Source organism: Rosa chinensis, chromosome 5 (assembly GCF_002994745.2).
Source record: "Rosa chinensis cultivar Old Blush chromosome 5, RchiOBHm-V2, whole genome shotgun sequence".
NCBI classification, from domain to species: Eukaryota; Viridiplantae; Streptophyta; class Magnoliopsida; order Rosales; family Rosaceae; genus Rosa; species Rosa chinensis.
The window spans coordinates 85,923,452-85,943,757 of record NC_037092.1 but is presented as its reverse complement, the minus strand read 5'-3'; the positions used below and the strand labels follow the sequence as shown (position 1 = coordinate 85,943,757).

The following is a 20,306-nucleotide window of genomic DNA, read 5'->3' as shown; positions in this document are numbered from 1 at the left end:
GCCTTACTCATGTCAAGCTTAAGAGACATCACTCCATCAGAACTGGAACGGTTATTATGAATGAAATGAGAAACCTCATTAGCAATAAGAGTATTGTCAGATATTAAACGCCCAGGAATAAAAGCGCTCTGAAAAGGAGAAATAATCTGGGAGAGGATACCCTTCAATCTATTAGCGATCACCTTAGAGAAAATCTTATAGATGACATTACACAGAGCGATGGGACGCAAATCTGACATGCAAGTAGGGTTTTTAACCTTTGGAATAAGACAAACATGTGTGTAATTAATCGAAGCAAGTAACTGACCAGAATGGAGAAAGCTCTGAACTGCACACACAACATCAGATCCAATAGTATCCCAATATCGTTGAAAAAATAAAGGAGGCATCCCATCCGGTCCAGGAGCCTTAGTGGGATACATCTGAATGAGAGCAACTCTGATTTCAGTTGCCGTGTAAGGAGCACAAAGCATGGAGTTCATTTCTGGTGTGACCCTTGGCTGAACCAGTGCCACTACAGATTGCATATGAGACAAATCAACCTCACCTGCCCTAAACATTGAACCAAAATAATCCAGAACCACAGCCTCAATACCCCCCTCCGTGGACTGCCATACCCCCTGGTTAACAAAGAGCCCAAGCAAGCGATTTTTTGCTCGTCGATTGGACGCCTTCCTGTGGAAAAACTTAGTATTACGATCACCTTCAGCTAGCCAAGTAATCTTCGCCCTTTGCTTCCAGTAATCATGCTCCTGCACAAGCAGACCATCTAATTTTGAGGACAAAGACAGACTCTCCTGTTGGTTAGATTCTGAAGCAGGTAAATCAAGAAGAACTGGAGTCTACCCCGCAAGAACTCAATCTCCCTGCGTCTACATCCAAAAGTATTCCTCTGCCAATCATTAAGGGCGAAACGCGTATGCATAATCTTCTGAGAAACTTGTAACATAGGTTGGTTCCGTGGCTCACACACCCAACCAGAAACAACTAAATAATTAGAAGTTAAAGAAACGTAAAAGGCCTAAAAGCACCCAAAGCCTAAGGGAAGAGGCAGAGCCCAAGGCCCAACAAAACTGGCCAAGCCCAACTCCAGCCTTCACTTCTTTGAGTGAGAGCATTCCACACACACCGTGATCACTGCAAGCATGCCCACCACCGCCATGACTCGAGGAACACCACCACAACGCCATCACCCAAAAGACAACGAGCCTGTGCACCAATCCCAAACCCCACCAGATTTGGACCCCTTACACAACACACCGCCATCTACTCCCTCAATGCCGCTAACCGTTAGTAAAATAAAAGATAGAAAAATTCATACATCAACCACACGTGCTTAAAATGGGCTTCATAATAAAAAAAATAAAATTCATAATAAAATCATGAGTTTTTTTATTGGAACCTCTAAATTTACTCACATGACCTCCTATGCTTTTTACACCTCCTATCAAATTTTCTAGGGGAAATGATCATTTACCCAATTTCAGCTTAAAAATTGCCCACTTGCTCCACCAAGAGTTTAAAAACCTCATTTACCCAAAACACTCTAAGGGATTATTTCCCCTTTACCCAATTAATTCTTTTTTATTTCTTTTTATTTATTTTTGGGACTTTTTTGCCCTCTCCTTCTTTCTCACTTAGAGGGAGAAATCATCCTCCACCTTGCCGGACTTCGGTGACCAGCGGCCGACCGCCGACTCCGGTGACCGGACTCCGGTGACTAGTGGTCGGCCTCGGACTCCGGTGACCGGTGACCGGAGACAGGAATCCGGCGACCGGAGAATACCCAGTAACCATATTATTGCCCCCCAGTAATCATATTATTGCCCCCCAAAAAACATATTATTGCCTCCCAAATGTCATATTATTGCCTCCAATAATCGTGTTATTGTCGTCCAGTGAATTGTATGAACTCCCAAAACCAAAATGAATACACTACAGGCACAATTGATCAATTTATAATCATATTATTGGCTCCCAATAATCATATTAGTGCCTCCCAATAATCATATTATTGCCCCTCAATACAAAGTCTAATGTCTCTACTGCCTCCCAATAGACCACCAAAAATGCACCATTTTGTAGGATTCACAGATAATTTGACTTTAATACACAGAAAACAACATGTAACTTATCAAAACACCACACTATAGTGATCCCTGTCCCTCGTATCATAGTCTACTGGGGGCCAATAATGTGTCTACTGCCCCCCAGTAGACCATCAAACAAACCCCACAGTTACATTGCAATCTCAGGATACCAAAAAAAAAAAAAAAAACCAGAATGAAAAAAAAAGCCACATCAACGAGAAAATCGTGTTTGATGATATGGACTGTGGTGGCTCCAAAGTAGACGACATCAAAACGGCGTCGGATACCCGCTACGCCTTGGACGCAGCCCATCTAACTTATTTCCAGTCGCTCAAGCAAATCGGCGACACGCTTTGCAAGTTCGTTGACGAGGACCTAGTCATCGGCGGCGTCGGCGAGTCATATTCGCTACCGGATTCTCTAGTTCTGACATTGCCCTCCGTCGAAGGAAGCCCGGGAAAGGAAAGCCCCAAGGGAAAAGCTCCTCGTCGTCTTCGATTTCACTCTCGCATAGTCACCGGAATGGTGAGTGTGAGTTGCTCGATGGGGATGTTCCTCGATCGCCGGAAAGAGATGAGAGAGAGAGAGAGAGACAGAGACGTGGAGGGGGAGGGGAGAGAGAGAGAGATCGGTCTGCAGAGAGATAGAGGAGAGAGAGTGAAGCTGTAATTTTTTAATAAATTGAAGGATTAAATTGTCATTTAATATTAAATTGGGTAAAGGGGGTTAAAAAACTCTTAGTGGAGTAAGTGGGCAATGTTCATGCTGAAATTGGGTAAGTGGTCACGGCCCCAATTTTCTAATACTAAATTTACTCACTAAACCTCACTAAATTTCCTCAAATAACCTCACTCATATAATTTGCAAACAAACTATTATTTTTAAAATAAAAAAACTTAGTTAATTCAATGAATTAATTACTCTATAAATCTTAATTACATATCCATTCCTTAATCAAACAGCATAAATTTTCTTTTCAATAACAAAAATTAAACGCAAGGTATTGAGTTTTAAAAATTAATTTCTAATCAACAAGAAAATAACATGAACTATTTTGTGGTTTTTTTTTTAACTTTTTTTTTTTTTTTCTGTTTTAGCTCTGCAAAAAAATATGAAGATTAATCGGGCTATGTGGTTGTGTATGCACTCTACGTGCCTTGTCTGCTCTAGGTCGGCGACGAGTTATTTGATTCGTCAAATGGGCGTTGCCGCCTAGTGGCAGGGTGAGACTAAGTGTCGTCAGATTTACTTTTCAGCGGCAACATAGGAGGAAAGTTGTGCTAAATCTGGTAATTATGCTATGTTGTAATCGGGTTACATATCGAGTTATCTTTCCGCTATATCACTGCTATGTTAAAGCAAATAGAGTAGCTAATTGTGCACTCTTTACTAGTTGGTGCTTGTTAGAAACTTAGAATACAAGTCTCCTGTAGAGATTTCTGATATTATTTAAGAAAATACTCTAGATGCTTATTGTAATCAGGGGTTTAGACTCCATGTCTCCCCCTTGTATTCGATAGTTTCATTAATCAAGGCTTGAGGGCAGCCGCACCGGCCTTTTATTCAAAAAAAATATGAAGATTAATCATATTTTTCTTAATGTTTATTTTATGTACCTTATGATTAATTATTTAAATATTTGTTTTTAAAAATTGCTAGCTCATTTTTTGTTTTTTTTTTTTTTTTTTTTTTGTAAATATAATGGATAGACTAAGATTTGTTTTGTTTTCCCTCACCAATACGCGTTCAACATGTATATCATATATTTTTATGTCACATAATCATAGTTTTAACTCTTATTAAATATATATATATATATATATATATAAATGCTTTAATGAGTATGTAGTGAAATTGAAAAATTAAAATAGATTAGGAAAATAATAAAGAATGTAATCTAATATTATTGAATTGGAAAGTCTATAGAAAATCAATGTAATATATTGTTGGTATAATTATTGTCCTTAATAGTCATTTTATAGTAGGTTATATATGTCATTAATAATTCATAATAGAGTGAGGTTAAATGAGCAGATTTGGAGGTCTCAATAGCAACACTCTAAAATGGGGCCGTGACCACTTACCCATTTTCAGCTAAAAAATTGCCCACTTACTCCACTAAGAGCTTTTTAACCTCATTTACCCAATCTAACATCCATTAATAGTTTTGCCCATATTTTAATTAATAAATTACATCTCAACTCTCAGACTCTCTCTTCGATCTATTTTGTCTCCCCTCACCGATTTCTCTCTCTCTCTCTCTCCATGTCTGTAGATCAAAATTTCCGGTTCGGGTTTGAATTTGGGTTCGGTTTGGTGGGCCTCCACCATCAAGCCACCGCGCCCACCACTCCACCGTCAATGTTAGACCTCCATCGTTGCAGCTCTGTCCTCACTGTCGGACCACCAAAGAATGACGCCATCCAACTCCACAATCCACACCCCTCTGGGCTTTGCAGGTTTTGTTCGTCAGATGTCCGAGAAGCTCCGAAGCTCCACGCCGGAATAGGGTCTGGGCTTCGCTGGCAGGGCTCGGAAGACGTCAATCTGTTGGACGACGTCGTTTTGTTTTTTTTTTTTATGGTAAATTTGGCAGAAGGCTTATAAGGAAAGAAGAAAGAAGAATGAAAAAAAAAAAAGTTTTATTGAGTAGTTATACATGTCTATTGTGGGGCAATAATAAGATTATTAGGAGGCAATAATATGAGTATTGAGGAGCAATAATATGCAGATAAATTGATCAATTGTGCCTATAGTGTACTCATGTTGGTTTTGGGAGTTTATGCAATTCACTGGAGGGCAATAATATGATTATTGAGAGGCAATAATATGAGTATTGGGGGACAATAATATGATTACTGGGGGCAATAATATGGTTACTAGGTATTATTAGGGGGCAATAAATTCAAACGCCTGAATCCGGTCACCGGTCGTCAGAGTCGGGTCACCAGTCACCAGAGTCAAGCAAGGTCTCCAATGACTTATTTCTCAAGTGACAAAAAAGGAGAGGGCAAAATTGTCCCAAAAATAAATAAAAATGAATTAAAAAAATACTTAATTGGGTATTAGGGTAATAATCTCTTAGAGTGTTTGGGTAAGTGGGCAATCTCTTAGAGTGTTGGGTAAGTGGGCAATTTTAAAGCTAAAATTGGGTAAATGATCATTTCCCCTAATAAAAATCATAATGAAATTATCTAATTGGATTATTCTGGTAAAACAAAAAATACATTAAAAGATAAAATTGAAAAACATCCACGGTGTCTTGTACGCGTATGAGGCAAGTAATTAAAATTAGAACCATAGGGCTAAAAATGATATGCATCTTTTCAATGCAATTACGTTGCGATGTTCATGGTCACATGTATTGCTTATATTTTAAAGAGACTGGTTTGTTTTATGGTTGCAATTTTATCAGATATCTCTGGAGAGACGAACCTTAGTTTGTTTTAAGTCTTAACATAAATATATTAGAGTTTTGACCCGTACAGTCAAATGCAACTGTTTCATTCTATAAAAATTTAATTGGGGTGGGGAGTTCGGGATGAATGTGGAAGTTTGCTCATATTTTTTTTTTATTTTGTGCCTTATTATGACAATTATTCCAGATGATTTTAGAGAGGAAAATGTCCATTTAACTAAATTTGAGCTACATTAACCCCACTTACCCAAACAGCTTACGAGATTACCCACTTACCCAATAAATTACATATCTTTTACCCTAATATCCAATTAAGTATATTTTTATTGATTTTTGTTTATGTTTAGGACAATTTTGCCCTCTCTTTCGTCATCATTTAGAGAGAGAGAGAAGTCATCGGAGACTTCATCAGATTCCGATGACCGGAGATAAGAGTCTGGCGACTGATCACCAGAATTTGGTGATCGGAGTCTGGCAACTGGCCATCAGAATTTGATAATCGAAGTCCAGCGACTGGTGACTGAAGTCCGATTTTATTGTCTCCCAATAAACTTTTTGTTGCCCTCCCTCCCCTCTGATAAAAGGTTTTTTGGAGGGCAATAAAAAGTTATTGGGGGCCATAAACAGGTTATTACTCCCAATAAAATTTATTTAACCAAAACAAAAATCCCTATATATACCAAATCTACAACTAACTATGTACCAAAAAAAAAAATTCTACAACTAACTCAAACACTATTCATATATTCCCCCAAAAAAAAAACTACCAAGACATATGCTGGCCCACATATAATCAATCAAACACTAATTGATTAAAAAAAGAAAAACCATTTTCCCTGACAAACTAAATCAATCTACCCTAAAGAGAGCTCGGTTTCCATGAATCACCAGCTCAATCAATAATCCTTCATTCATAATGACGTTGAGGCTTCATCATGTACATACGTAATTATATATTTATATATAAAGCACAGCATCAAGGATTTGCTCACAATCAAAGATTTTGATGGCGACACACTGCTCGATTTCGATGTTCAAGGACTCAGATTTATAGCCAATCAATTATAATAAAATCCCAACAATTAATCTCATACATAATCAAGCCAATAAATCAATGATATTTATTGTAAATTTTAACACTCAAAAACTCTAGTAGTTATACAAAAGTAATCTGCGGGGCTCGCACTTCTCTAACCTCAAGGAACCTTAAGGCGGCCTCCGGTTGAAACTTTATTCTAGTCCGGCGGCGCCCGGATGTCGGGGCTGGTCTCTGGCCTCTTCGTCGTCATAGGGTTTGCTACCAGACGGGAGACCTAAATGTCCATGGGGTTGTCGAAGGGTTTTTGCTCAAGTTATGTCTGTGCATTCGGCTGGGATGGTCATGAAGGAGAGATCGTGCCTTACAGTCCGGTTTGCCGATCCCTGATGCTGGGTTTTGTTGGATCGACGGTGCCACGGATTGATGGCGGAGTGCGGTTGCAACGCCTGGCTCAGGGATGGATGTTCTATGCTGATGCAAGTCGCGGCGGCGGCGTAGACTCGGGACTACTTAGATCGCTGGGATGGTTGTTCTGTGCTGATATAGGGAGCGGTAGTGGTGGGGCAGATCGGGAAGACGTGGGTAGGTCGGAGCTTGGTCGGACGGTGATGTACGACAGGGATGCGAGAGACAGGGGACTGGCTCGAACCAGCATGATGGGCCTAGAGCCTTTTCCCTTGGTGGACTACCCTATTGGGCCGCGAACTATTGGGCTGGGGTTCTGCCCTAGTCCATTGCTATTTGGGCTATGGTTTAGGCCCTTGGCTCAACCTATGTTTTTAGATTTTATCTAAATTCAATAATTTCCTTGTATTAGAAACTTAGATTTATAGCATCTCCGACGTAGTACCAAAGGAGGATTTCCGCTATCTCTATGATTTGAAATGTATAGTGAGTGGGTCTATTTCTACGTACCATTGTGGATACTATCACTACCTTCTTGTCTGTCTATGTCCTTAAATAACAGCGGAATGATATGTAACGAGCTATTCTAACTTGTGATGAATATACTATTTCACCCATTGGGCTTGATTCAAAAAAAAAAAAATTCAACACTCAAAAATACCAGTTGCGGGGCGGCACCCGATGCCAAACTCTCCGATGGGCATCCCAAAATTCCCAAGTTGGATTCATATGTGTGTACATTTTGCGTCTTCACCTATTGAAACCTGTTACCGGTTTATGAAAATATCACGTGATGCCATGTGCGCTACATTACAATAATACAATATGTAAAGTTGTAAACCATGCAGATCTGCACATTAGACCTACCCCTTTTTTGTATGTTGCTTTGAGTTTTATTTTGAGTTTTGATTGAATGACCTGATTGATTCCTCGAAGTGTACCCTCCCATGTGTAAAGCGCGCCCTTTTGAAAAGCAAAAACAAAAAAAACAAAAAAAAATACGATACTCCCTAAACTTTGGTTTGGCTGTTCTATATTGGCCTATAGTTTGGAGCATACATGTGGAGTTCCCAAGGAATGGATGTGTAGCTGACGCATTTAGGGAACGAGAATGGCAGCCACATTATCAATTAAGCATTTGGATGTTCTAGCTTGAAGCCTGATCAGCAGGATGGGTTTTGTGGTGAAGGGGCTAGGTTTGAATTGCATTTTTGAGATGCTTAATCTATAACAAGACATGTATAATGCCTGCAGTGTAAATTTTTTTTTTTGAGATGGTACCTGATCCCAGAAGTGGAGCGTTAGTATTTCTAAATAAAAAAGTTTCAAGGTTCAAAAAAAAAAGAAAAAGAAACAGCTTTTTAACATGAAATGATGATATCTTGTTTAGTGTTATGGCAAGCTTGATGGTTAAGTGTTATGGCAAGCTTGAATGGTTTACTGTTTACATGTTACAAGTTACAACAAGTCCTCCAAAACTAATGTTAATGATGTTTGTAGGTAAAGAAGCGGAAATTCTGCCATGCTCCGAGCATGGAGTCGTTCACATTAGCACTATTTCTGTCCGTCCAATTAATTGCAGCAATCAGGGCCGCCCATTTGTGTCAACCGATTACCTACAAGAGTTTTCAAAGTTAAGGAAGAGATCTGAGTCCCACGATAGATTTACAAAAGTGAAAAAAAATAAAATAAAATAAAATAACAGTGCAAACGGGAAGAAAACTATTGTTTTGCTTACATGTGTAGAGAGATCCTAAACTGGAGAAGCGAGGTAGGAGAAGACAACAGGAGAATACTACTACACTATTGCAGATTGAGAGGTCCTGGACTGTCGTGAAGAAGGTTTAGATTGGGAGGAGGAGCGGCTGTAGTTGTGGAGCGAGACCAGATTGCCGACAATAGGAACGTTGATCTTGGATTAGTCAAGCATCTCCTTGCTCATATTAAGTGTGAATTTTTTTCAAATTCTTGTATTGAACACCATCAAAAACCCTAATCGATGTTGGTACGAATACCAGACGATTGAATTAAAAGTTCTACTCGAATTCTCGGGTTAACTAATGGCAATACAACTGGGTTCTCCTTAGTTTTATGCCCATTGTGTGGTAAGATGGAAGTTTGAATATAAGATTCTGAAATAACCATCCAAAACCAAGAATTGAGTATGAAGTTGATTTGAAGGGTCGAAGAATCGTAATCCAGCTCAAATAAATCCCGTATAAATATTTTAAAGGGGAAAAAAAGCGTCTTTCGTCATTGGTTGGTGCAGTGGTTAAGGCATAGCTAAACTTGATAATGGGGACCAGGTTCGAACCACCTTCAGCTCTTCATTTATTTTATTTTTTTTCCTTTTTAAAAAATTTATATTTATACTTTTTTTTCCCTAATAAACTGTAAAGTATAAAGTATAAACTACATTTTGTTACCCGAATTAGTAATCAAACTTATGTTTTTTTTTTATCTGAAAAACCACATCATCCCCCTAAAAATTATGGATAAAAATGATGCATATTTTGAAGTAGATGAACATTGGCTATTAGCATTATTTTTTTATTTTTTGCTAAATTAATAATTTTTAAGAACAACAAACCATAATCCCCAATTTTTGTACATAGGTAGCTAAAAATAATTTAATTATGATATCCAAAATAATGTAATTTTCACATTTAATGGTTGGTATCTCAAGTCTTGTATCAGTTGATGGTCTTGCCCTTTGAAGGGTAGAGTAAATAGAAATAGGGTTAAAAAGTGTTATTGGGTTGACCTAAGAGATCGGGGTCGAAACATAGACCAAATTTGATCAATTTTGGACCGGAAGTCTAAAATAATATAATTATCACATCCAATGGTCATTTATCCAAGCCTTGTATCCACTGACGGTCTTGCCCTTTGAAGGGTGGAGTTGGTTATAAAGACTTATTTTGTTGACCTAAAGGATCATGGTCGAAACATAAACCAAATTAGATCAATTTTGGACTAAAATCCTAAAATAATGTAATACTCATATCCGACGGTCATTTTCTCAATTTTTGTATCCGTTGATGGTCTTGTCTTTTGAAGGTGTAGTTGATTATAAAGGCTTTATTCGGTTAACTTAGAAGATCGGAGTTGAAACATAGACCAAATTAGACCAATTTCATAGCGAAAAGCCTAAAATAATGTAATTCTCACATCAAACGATAAGTGTCTCAAGGTTTATTTTTGTTGACAATCTTGCCCTATAAAGAGCGTAGATGATAAAAATAAGGTTATAAAGACGTATCCAATTGATATAGGGGATCAAGGTTGAACCATAGATGAAATTGGATCAAATTTGGACTGAAAGCCTAAAATAATGTAATTTTCACATCAAAGGGTTATTTTTTCATGCTGTATCTATTGACGGTCTTATCATTTGAAGGGTGTAGTTAATAAAAAGATTTTGTGCTATCCAAAACATTGAAATTAGAAATCGATAAATTTGACATTATTCATCTATTTATAGTGTATTCATAGGTATTGTGTAAAAAAAAATACTCCAATACGCAACCATTTTGATATTAAATAAAGCGGTCAACCCTTTATATGCTTATGCTTCTCTAAGGGGAGCTGAACCAGGAGAAGATAAACTTCATGAAATTTTTACATTAATTGATATAACTCATACCCACGAGATTGTGAGAGCTGACAGATAAAATAAAGTAGTTATGAATGAGCGGTTATGAGCATATTATTTTTATGCGGTATTTACGGTTTAAGGTTGACCTGGAAGATCGAGACTCAATCAACGACGAAAATAGCTGAAATTTTGACCATAACCATTTCTTCTTATCATGATAACATCCTACGGTCGATGTTGATAAAGTCTATTCCCTACACATTGTTGTTTATGGAAGGTACACTTTTCATTACAACTAATAAACTAGTTATACCACATTAGTAGACATCTAAGAATTTTGTGCGATCCAAAAATTTCAAATTAAAAATCAATAGATTTGACATCACTCATCTATTTATAACGTATTAATAGGTATTGTGTAAAAAAATAGCTAACATCACTCATCTATTCTTATCGTCATAACATCCTATAGTCGATTTTGATAAAGTCTATTTCTTTATTCTTATTGTAATAACATCCTATAGTTGATTTTGATAAAATCTATTTCTTACACATTGTTGCTCATGGAAGGTATACTTTTCATTACAACTAATTGTTGATACCCAAATTTCCACAAGTTCGAATTTAACTAGGGACAGGCAAAGGGAACGAGTCATCAACCTCGTAACCTAATTGGGCCTTCAAGCGAGCCCATTTTTTACGTCAAAAGAGAGTTCTCCATTTAACAAGCGATACGAGATGCTTAAATACTCAAACGATTGACAGGCATTTCCAAATGAGCCAACACGCTTATTTACCATGCGATACGCATAGACCCAAGCTACGTTTGGGGCTTATACGGCGGGATGTGGTGTGGAAGGTAACGGATCGTGCGAGGCCCATTGTTACGATAAGGGCCGTCGATAATTTTGGACTTGGGAACCAAAATTCATGCTTTGAGGGCCAATATCTTAACATGGGCTAGTAGAGAGATGAAGGCAGGCCCAACAAGACTTAGAGCCCACTAGTGTCACTCCCCTACCCAAAGTCCATTACACCAAAGTCTGTAGCCCAAAAAACTCGTTGGAGTCGTCTTCCCCAAACTAGGAACGCTGTCCCTCCAAGCTGCTACTGGGATTATTGCTCCACCCTTTTCTGGTAAGAACCCCAAACCTATGCAAAAGCTTCCCAACTCACATCCTATCCTGCCTCAGTTTCCAATAACTCTTAGGTTTTTGTAATCACAATTTACAATAGCACAAATTAGGGGATTACGATCTCTCAAAGATCACAGCAGCACAAAATCTGGGATCCCCATCACCGTCCTATACTTGTGCCACTGATCTTCACCCTCATAGCCAAAGCAAGCTTTCACTCTTTTGGTTTCATGGGGAAAACAAAAGCTGAAAGCTTTAGAATACCCTTCCAAAGCCTCTGGTTCTTGGCACAAATCCTCCCCGTCTATCACCGCTATAAAAGGCGAGTTCATTGCCGTAGGAAACCAAGCCACAACAGCCCAGAAACATCAAGCAAGAGATCAAGCTTTATCTCTGAATCCCTAGCCATCAATTCTTCCCGACCAACCTTAACCCAAAATCCAGAAATCATGTTACTGCTGGAATTTTCCCACTCTGCTAAACTCTCATGCATCTAGCTCCCACACCATGCCCGCCTATAAGCCCTGTTCTTATGAAATCAAGTCTAATCGCTCCTGTTATCATCAAGCCAAATAGCTGCTGTTACATCTAACAGGTTACAACGAAGTTGTTCTTGGGTCAACCTTTGAACAATTTTGGGCCTAGTCTCGCACAACTAGGAGGGTTTTGCTGCAAAGAGTCAAAATCACAAAGTCACCCTCACATTTTTGGCGACTTCACTGGGGAACTAGGCTGTGACCTACGAGATGGCTCCACCGCAAAGAAAGAGGAATAACAGCAGTATGCCTTCCCAAGAGGGAGAAGAGCACATTGATTCTATTTCCAGGCATGAAGAGCAACAAGATCAGGAAGAAAGGCAAGAGGAGGAGGAAATCACTCCTGCAGACTTGGCACACATTCTCAGTGCTTTCGGTAGGACTCAAAAGGAAATGGTTGATACCATGAAACAATTGGTCAACTCAATCTCAGCAACAAAACAGCTTGAGCAACCAAATGATGCAGAGCGACCACAGAAGGTGTCCCATGAGGACTCTGCTGCAAAAGCATCAGACAATCAGAAGGCACCTTCTTTTGTTACCCAAGACGATGTTGTTGCCATGCTGGAAAAAGAATTGCGTCGTGGCTCTGAAGACTGGAAGTATGCTCCTCAACCCCCTTATCCTTCAAGCATAATGCATTTGTCTTATCCCAAAAATTATGAAACACCCACCTTTACTCTTTTCGATGGGAGAAAAGGCAGCCCAAAAGAGCATATTAGTCAATTTATCAATGCTCTCGGCCCTCATGCTAGCAATCATAATCTCAGGCTGAGGGAATTTTCCAAAACCCTCACTGATCGTGCATATACTTGGTACACCACCCTAGCTCCTGGTTCCATTAGAAATTGGGACGAAATTGCAGGCAAGTTCTGTAGAAAATATTTCCAATATGAGGAAAGGGTGACCATTGCACAACTGAACAACACTCGTCAAAGGACGGGAGAAAACCTGGTGGATTTTGTTTGTCACTTTCATGATTTAGCTTTGGATTGCTATGATGAAAAGGATGAAGAGTCATTGGTGGAAATCTCCAAATAGTGGGACATCCTACCCCTGCCTGTCAAACGTTGCGAAGGTTCCTTCATGCAAAGATTGATGAAGGTACTCTCGAGCTCCCATCAAAGAAGCAAGCTATAGATGATGATCCATTGCCAAAACGGCATGGGAAAGGGGTATGTTCTGTTATCACTGGCGTAGGAGATGATACCATGCATCAGGATAATGGATCTTGGGCATTAAGAAAATATCAAGGCCCCATTGACCAAGCTTCTTGGCAACAATACTTCAGGGCATATGGCTATGACAATCCATGGTTCTCCCATGATGAGTGCAGCCTAACTGTGGAAGGCCGAATGAGAGCTAATGGTGGTCAGAATTTTGTGAACACAATGGATCAGGTCTATCATATGACTGAGGTAGAAGAAGACGTTGTGGAAACTGATGTGATGCAACGTACTAAGCCTACTGCTGCACAAGTTCTTCAGCAAAATCCCAAGTTCAAGTCACTCTTTGATCAGCTAGAGTATGGGCCCCAACCTAGGCAAGCTGCTGCTGAAGCCCTGATGGACGTATCTGAAGCATTTGGCCCTCAATGTTTTGCTGCCGGGACTGAGACACAAAGGGGCAAGAGCTTACTAGAAGGTGACAATGCTATTGTGTTTACCGATAAAGATATGGAAGTTTCTTATCCAGATCACCGGAGGCCACTCTATTTGGAAGCACAAGTCAATGGTGTATTCGTGAGAAGAGCCTTGGTAGACACAAGCACTTCCTTGAACATTATATCTCTTTAAGTGCTCAATGCCGCTAGAGTTTCTCTAACTAAAATTGTGAAGGCAAACATGGCAATTACCGGATTTGCTAATGGAAGTGAGCAGGCTGTGGGATACATACTACTAAACCTCAAGGTTGGACCAATTCAGTCTCTTACCAGATTCTATGTTGTTGATGCTGACACTAGTTACCATGCGCTGCTGGGACGCCCGTGGTTGAACAAGCATAAGCTCGTGCCTTCCACTTACCACCAGTGTGTTAAGGGGAGGATTGGACTCAAGCCTGTCAGGTTGCCAGGAAATCAAGTACCGTTCCACCGGTCAGAAAGTCATCACGCTGAGGCACAATTTTATGATGAATTCACTGACGGAGAAGGAGGCAATCCATCTAAAGCCGCGGGCACTCCTTTACCCTTATGGCTTGACATTCAAGATCTCAGCAACAACGAGCTTGCAATGTTGGTGAGGCAACAAAGCGTCTATGCTCAAGCACAGCAGCCTCAATACTCTCGAGTGGTGCTGCCGGATGGCCGCACCATATATCGCTTATGACGGGATGCGGGGCCTAACCGTTCATTATGGGAAGGCCCCAAATCAGCAGGTGCCATGGAGTGTGATCAAGTTCAAGAGGCAGTAGGGGCTTTCGTGGTACCTGAGAGATTTCCCCTTCAAAAAGCAATGCCAGCGCCAAAGTGTATGCAGGACGGAAGTGCTGCTGTGGCAGAAGAAATGGAAGAAGTCAACTTGAGTGATTATCCCGCTGTTTAGAAAAATATTTCCATCTCCACCTATTTGTCACCTGAAGAAAGAGGCTGCCTCATCTCTTTATTAAGAGACTATAAAGATGTTTTTGCCTGGAGCTATGAGGAGATGCCGGGATTAGACCCGAATCTGGTGTGTCACACTCTGAATGTACAGTTAGGAGCGAAACCAGTGGTGCAGCCAAGAAGAAATTACCATCCCAATGATGAGCAGCAAATCAAGCAAGAGGTTGAAAAACTCTTAGCCTCTGGTTTCATCAAGCCAATCAAGCACCCTACTTGGCTGGAAAATATTGTTCCTGTAAAGAAAAAGAACGGTCAGATACGAGTTTGTGTTGACTTTAGGGATTTGAATAAGGCATGTCCTAAAGATGAATTCCCGTTGCCAAACATGGATGTCCTCATAGATTCGACCTCAGGCCATGGGATGCTATCATTCATGGATGGTTTCAGCGGCTATAACCAAATTAAAATGGCCACCAGAGACGGTGAAAAGACGGCTTTTCGCACACCATATGGAAATTTTTACTATACAGTCATGCTATTTGGTTGAAGAACGCTGGCGCTACCTATCAAAGGGCAATGACGGCAGTATTCCATGACATGATGGGAAAAGAAGTGGAGGATTATGTCGACGATCTGGTGGTGAAATCTAAGACTAGAAGCGAGCATTAGGGTACCTTGAGGAAAGTACTACAAAGATGTAGAGAATATAAGCTGAAGATGAATCCAAAAAAATGCGGATTTGGGGTGTCTTCGGCGAAGTTTCTTGGTTTTGTGGTGCATAGTAGAGGCATTGATGTACGTTGATCCCAGCAAGATCCGGCCATTGCATCTCATCCACCACCCTCAAGTCAGAAAGAATTGAAGAGTTTCTTAGGAAGATTGTCTTACATAAGACGCTTCATACCTGGTTTAGCTGCTGTAACCCAAGCGTTCACACCTCTGTTGAAAAAAGCGAACAAATTTACGTGGAACGCTGAATGCAAGGAGGCTTACTTGAAGGTTCAGCAGCTCATCACCAAGCTCCCAACCATGAAAGCACCAACTCCAGGCGTCCCCTTAAAAGTGTATTTGGCCTCCACCAATGCAGTAGTGGGAGCATTATTAGCACAGGATGGTGAAGCTGGAGAAGAATTTCCTATTTACAATGTGAGCAAGCTTTTGAGAGGGGCTGAAACACGCTACCCTAAGGCAGAAAGGCTTTGTTTAGCACTTGTCTATGTAGCACAAAGATTACGTCACTATTTTTTGGCCCACAAGCTTCAACTTATGGTAAAGACTGATTTGGTCAGATATTTGCTGACGAAACCAGTGCTATCAGGGCGGTTAGCAAGAGGGCTGCTCCAGTTGTCTGAGTTCGACATTGTATGTACGACACCAAGGGCTATTATGGGACAAGCCGTGATCGACATGATCACCCTCTTCCCAGAAGAAGAAGGATTTGATGTTTCTCATGACATACTCAGAGAGTTACTTGGAATGACAGCAGTGGTTGAAGAAGAGGAGCCTTGGACTCTTCACTTCGACGAGTCAGCCATGGCTAATGGAGGAGGAGCTAGAGTTGTACTCGTGGACCCTAAGGGACATGCCAAACCCCTTTCGTTCAAACTAAACTTCTCATGCACTAATAATGTGGCAGAATATGAAGCTTTTATTGCTGGACTTGCAACTGCACATGAATTGAGAGTCAAGAAAATCAGAGTGATCGAGGATTCAAACCTAGTCATTAGCCAATTGAAGGGAGATTTTGCAGTGAAAGAAGTAACCTTGGCACCCTATAGGACTTTGGCAGAAAAGTTAATCAAGAAGTTTGAGCAGATAACTCTTGAGCACATTCCTGGCAGCACTAACAGATATGCAGACACTTTAGCTACCCTTGGTTCCAAGCTTTCATTCACAAGGGAGCAACCCAACATCACTGTAATCCAAAACAACAAGCCATGTGTAGAAGCTATGATTTTCTCAAACCCATCAAGTGAGAAAGATTGGCGGGAATTTGTCAAGGACGAGATGGCTCAGTTGGACAAGGAAGATAGACTCAGAACACTGGGAGACTATAGTTTGATATTTGGAGAGTTGTACAAGCGTCTTCCAGGAGGAGTATTAGCCCGCTGTGTAGATGAAAAAGAAGCTCAGAGGAGATTGCAAGAAGTACATGAGGCCACTTGTGGGGTTGAGCAGGTGGTCAGCTTATACCGGAGGTTGCAACGTAGAGGTTATTACTGGCCAGACATGAAGAAACAAGCAGCGGAGACGCAACTCTCATGTTCTAAGTGCTCCTCAACTTTGTCAGAGCAGGAAGGATTTACAGCAGCAATTACTGAAGATTGGAGGTCACCATACTTGGAATACCTCATAAGTAAAACACTACCGGAAAATCGTAAGCATGCATACAAGGTCAAGAAGATGGTGAAAAGGTATTTTGTGGATGGGAGCACGCTGTATAGAAAATGATTCAATGGTGAGCCATTAAGATGCCTTGGGACTACTGAATGTCAACAAGTTCTACAAGAAGTGCATGCTGGGGAATGTGGAGAGCATCAAGGAAGAAAGAAGCTTTACCGGCAGCTGTTAGACTTGGGATACTACTGGCCTAACATGCGTGAAGACGCCTATAACACGGTCAAGAAGTGTCACACATGCCCAGCACACGGAAACTTGAGTCACAAGCCACCAACGTTGTTACAAGACATGAAAACACCTTGGCCATTTCACACTTGGTGGTTGGACTTGGTGGGAACCATTCACCCACCTTCTAGGGGCTTCATATGGATTCTCACAGCAACTGAGTCTTTCACCAAGTGGGTGGAGGCAGTTCCACTTCGTAAGGCCACGGGAGCTGCAATTTCAAACTTCATAAGGGAGAACATCGTTTGCAGATTTGGTATTCCTTACAAAATTGTGTCTGACAATGGAACACCCTTCGTCAATCAAGAAGTAAGCAAAATACTCAAGGGATATGGAATCAAGCACATGAGATCAACACCTTATTATCCTCAAGGAAACGACCAAGCTGAAGCTACAAACAAGACGCTCATCAGAATCTTAAGCAATATGGTACATGAATACAAGGGAGGATGGAGCACTCATCTACCGGATGCCTTGTGGGCTTATCGCACCTCACCTAGAAGTGCCATCGGGTTTTCCCCATATTCCCTTGTTTATGGATCTGAAGCAGTTTTACCAGTAGAGCTTATGATCCTGACGGCTAGAGTGCTAGCTGTTAATGATCTGGAATGGGATGGTGAATCTTGTATTAAGTGGATAACGATGGACCTTGAAGCAGCAGATGTGAGGCGAAGACAAGCAGAAGCAAGGGCAGAAGAGTATCGGCAAAGAGTGACTAAAGCTTACAATAGAACAGTCAAAGAGAGAAGCTTCAAAGAAGGGGATTTAGTTCTTAGAACCGTTGACTGGGTAAGAAGACAGATGCCTGGCCCTTCTAAGTTTGCAGCTCAGTGGGAAGGACCATTTGTCGTTAAGGAGTCTCACAGCAGCGGTTACTATTGCCTCGTTCATGCTAACAACGGTAGGCTGACTGATCCTATCAATGGCAAATGGCTCAAGCCTTACTACTGTTAGACCTTAATACATGAAGGTCCCCTATCTTATCATTCAGTTTCCTTTCAAAAAAAAAAAAAAAACCTCTATCAATCTCTGTAGTCAATTGCAAGACACATCTTCTGTTTTATCATTCAGAAGCTTTTGTAAGGCACGTCACCATGATGATGCCTAAATTTGTATTAAGAAGCTTGCAATGTGAAATGAAGAGGTGTTTCTAAATATATTCACTATTGCCTTACCTCATTTGCCAAAACCGAGATGCTCTAACTGAAGACTTCGTGAATCTATACAAGGGGGCTAGCGTGAGCCTAAAAAAAAAAGGGGGGATAAAACTTAGGGAAGGGTCAACGCTAGCCTAAGCAGTAAGGCAATAATACAATTCCGGCAGTAAACGAAATGCTATTCATTTAGCTCCAACCTTTTCAAAAAAAAAAAAAGAGTGACAAGCAAGAACATGCAATATCACCAGAACAAACCTTAAAGATAAATAAAGATAGGTATTCATACATGCTGCAAAGTTTAGTCCTACTGAGTGAGCTTCCATACATGAACGCTCAATTAAAGCAAAAGCTGCATTCATACTACAAAGCAGTATAAACCCAAATCCTAATATAAATAATGAAAGAAGTGACTATCATCCTTCCAAGAAGATTCTAGTACACACTCCATAGCAGGCATAGGAACGTCACGCAAACTGAAACTCAGATCATCTTGAGCCTTGCGCAACTCTCCCTCAAGACGTGCAAGCTCCTTCTTGGTTTGTGAATCCATCTCCTTCTTGGTTTGTGAAACCATCTCATACTGGTTCTCTGATCCTTCAAACCTCATCATATAACCAAAGAAGTGCTTTGCACCTTGTTTTAAGGAATCCAGCAGGAAGCCAACATTAAGACCTGCCCCCATGAAATCACGACAAGCGTATCTCCAAATAAGGAACACTTCCCCATCTTTTATCTAGCAAACTTCCATGCTGTACAACATCATGCCAAGTTCTTTAATCAACTCGCACTTCTTCCTTGAAGTATAGTCTCGATCAATTAAGTTAAACATATCTCCACCACTATATCTCTCAGCAAATCTAGCCAAGGGACCCGCTAACTCTGAAGGAATTTTCATACCCGCAAAATCAGCGGTGTCTCCGCTTAATACAGGTGCAACATCAGCCATGCCTAGAGCAGACTCCTTTAGAAGCAAATCGAATCATGAAGTTGTCCATATGGGTCGCCTACTCACTAGTTGACCCTTTAGCAGGCAAGCTTGGGCCAAGGCTTTGAGTCTGAATGATAGTCATCTTATCAATCCCCGGAGCATGCTTATCAGACTCAACTAAGGCATGTACTGCCGTGTCATGACCAACCCCGTCATTACTCTTACCAACATCTGAAGGATGATCCTGCTCCTAAAAAAAAAAGGGGGAGGAAATCGTAAGAAAAGGAAAATATCTGATTCTGCAAAATATTACATGCCTTTCACATTTCACAATATCAAAGAGGCAAAACTCATGTAACAGCGGCAGTATCAAGTGCAGTATTATCACAAACTACAACGGCTGGAAAAGCATAAATGCTTCAATATCATGCTGCATGATTGTAAAAAAAAAAAAAATCTGTCCTCAATACTCAAGCACACTTCGCAAGCAAGATAAAGAAATCAAAACAGACACAAAAACAGACGCATGAGTAATGCAACATACCTCAAGAGAAGGAAGTGATTTCCTGATCTGTTACTCCAAGCAAATAACCAGAATCATAGCAAAAGGTGTATCTCATTCCAATTTTGCTCTCTTTCTTTTCTATTTTGTTACACATGCATTATTTTACCTGAGAACTTGCTTCATTATAACTCATCTTACTTGCAAATTTATTTGTTCACACTATTTAGTACTCATGATTTTTCGAAACACACTTTATTTCTTTTACTTTCTCACAAGTACTACTCCTATTGCTGTTCCCGGCAGCAAATAATCTCTCTGAGCTTTCAA

The 20,306-nt window shown here is 40.4% G+C and overlaps 2 protein-coding genes across 2 annotated transcripts; both read left to right on the top strand.

Moving 5' to 3' along the window:
- Nucleotides 1–12,432: 12,432 nt before the first annotated feature.
- LOC112164364 lies at nucleotides 12,433–13,263 on the top strand. Its single transcript, XM_024300569.1, has one exon. It carries the CDS (start codon nucleotides 12,433–12,435, stop codon nucleotides 13,261–13,263), a length of 831 nt encoding a protein of 276 aa, XP_024156337.1.
- A 1,340-nt stretch (nucleotides 13,264–14,603) lies between these two features.
- LOC112164363 lies at nucleotides 14,604–17,215 on the top strand. Its single transcript, XM_024300568.1, has 3 exons — nucleotides 14,604–14,759; nucleotides 14,916–15,116; nucleotides 15,575–17,215. Exons 1-3 carry the CDS (start codon nucleotides 14,604–14,606, stop codon nucleotides 17,213–17,215), a joined length of 1,998 nt encoding a protein of 665 aa, XP_024156336.1.
- The last annotated feature ends 3,091 nt before the right edge of the window (nucleotides 17,216–20,306 follow it).

Excerpts from the sequence above, each read along its gene's own strand:
- LOC112164364 (XM_024300569.1), top strand. The coding sequence starts at position 12,433 with ATGGCTCCACCGCAAAGAAAGAGGAATAACAGCAGTATGCCTTCCCAA.
- LOC112164363 (XM_024300568.1), top strand. The coding sequence starts at position 14,604 with ATGGAGTGTGATCAAGTTCAAGAGGCAGTAGGGGCTTTCGTGGTACCT. Across the intron at positions 14,760-14,915 it reads ACTTGAGTGATTATCCCGCT|TTAGGAGCGAAACCAGTGGT; the intron begins GTTTAGAAAAAT and ends CTGAATGTACAG. Across the intron at positions 15,117-15,574 it reads ACTTTAGGGATTTGAATAAG|CAAGATCCGGCCATTGCATC; the intron begins GCATGTCCTAAA and ends CGTTGATCCCAG.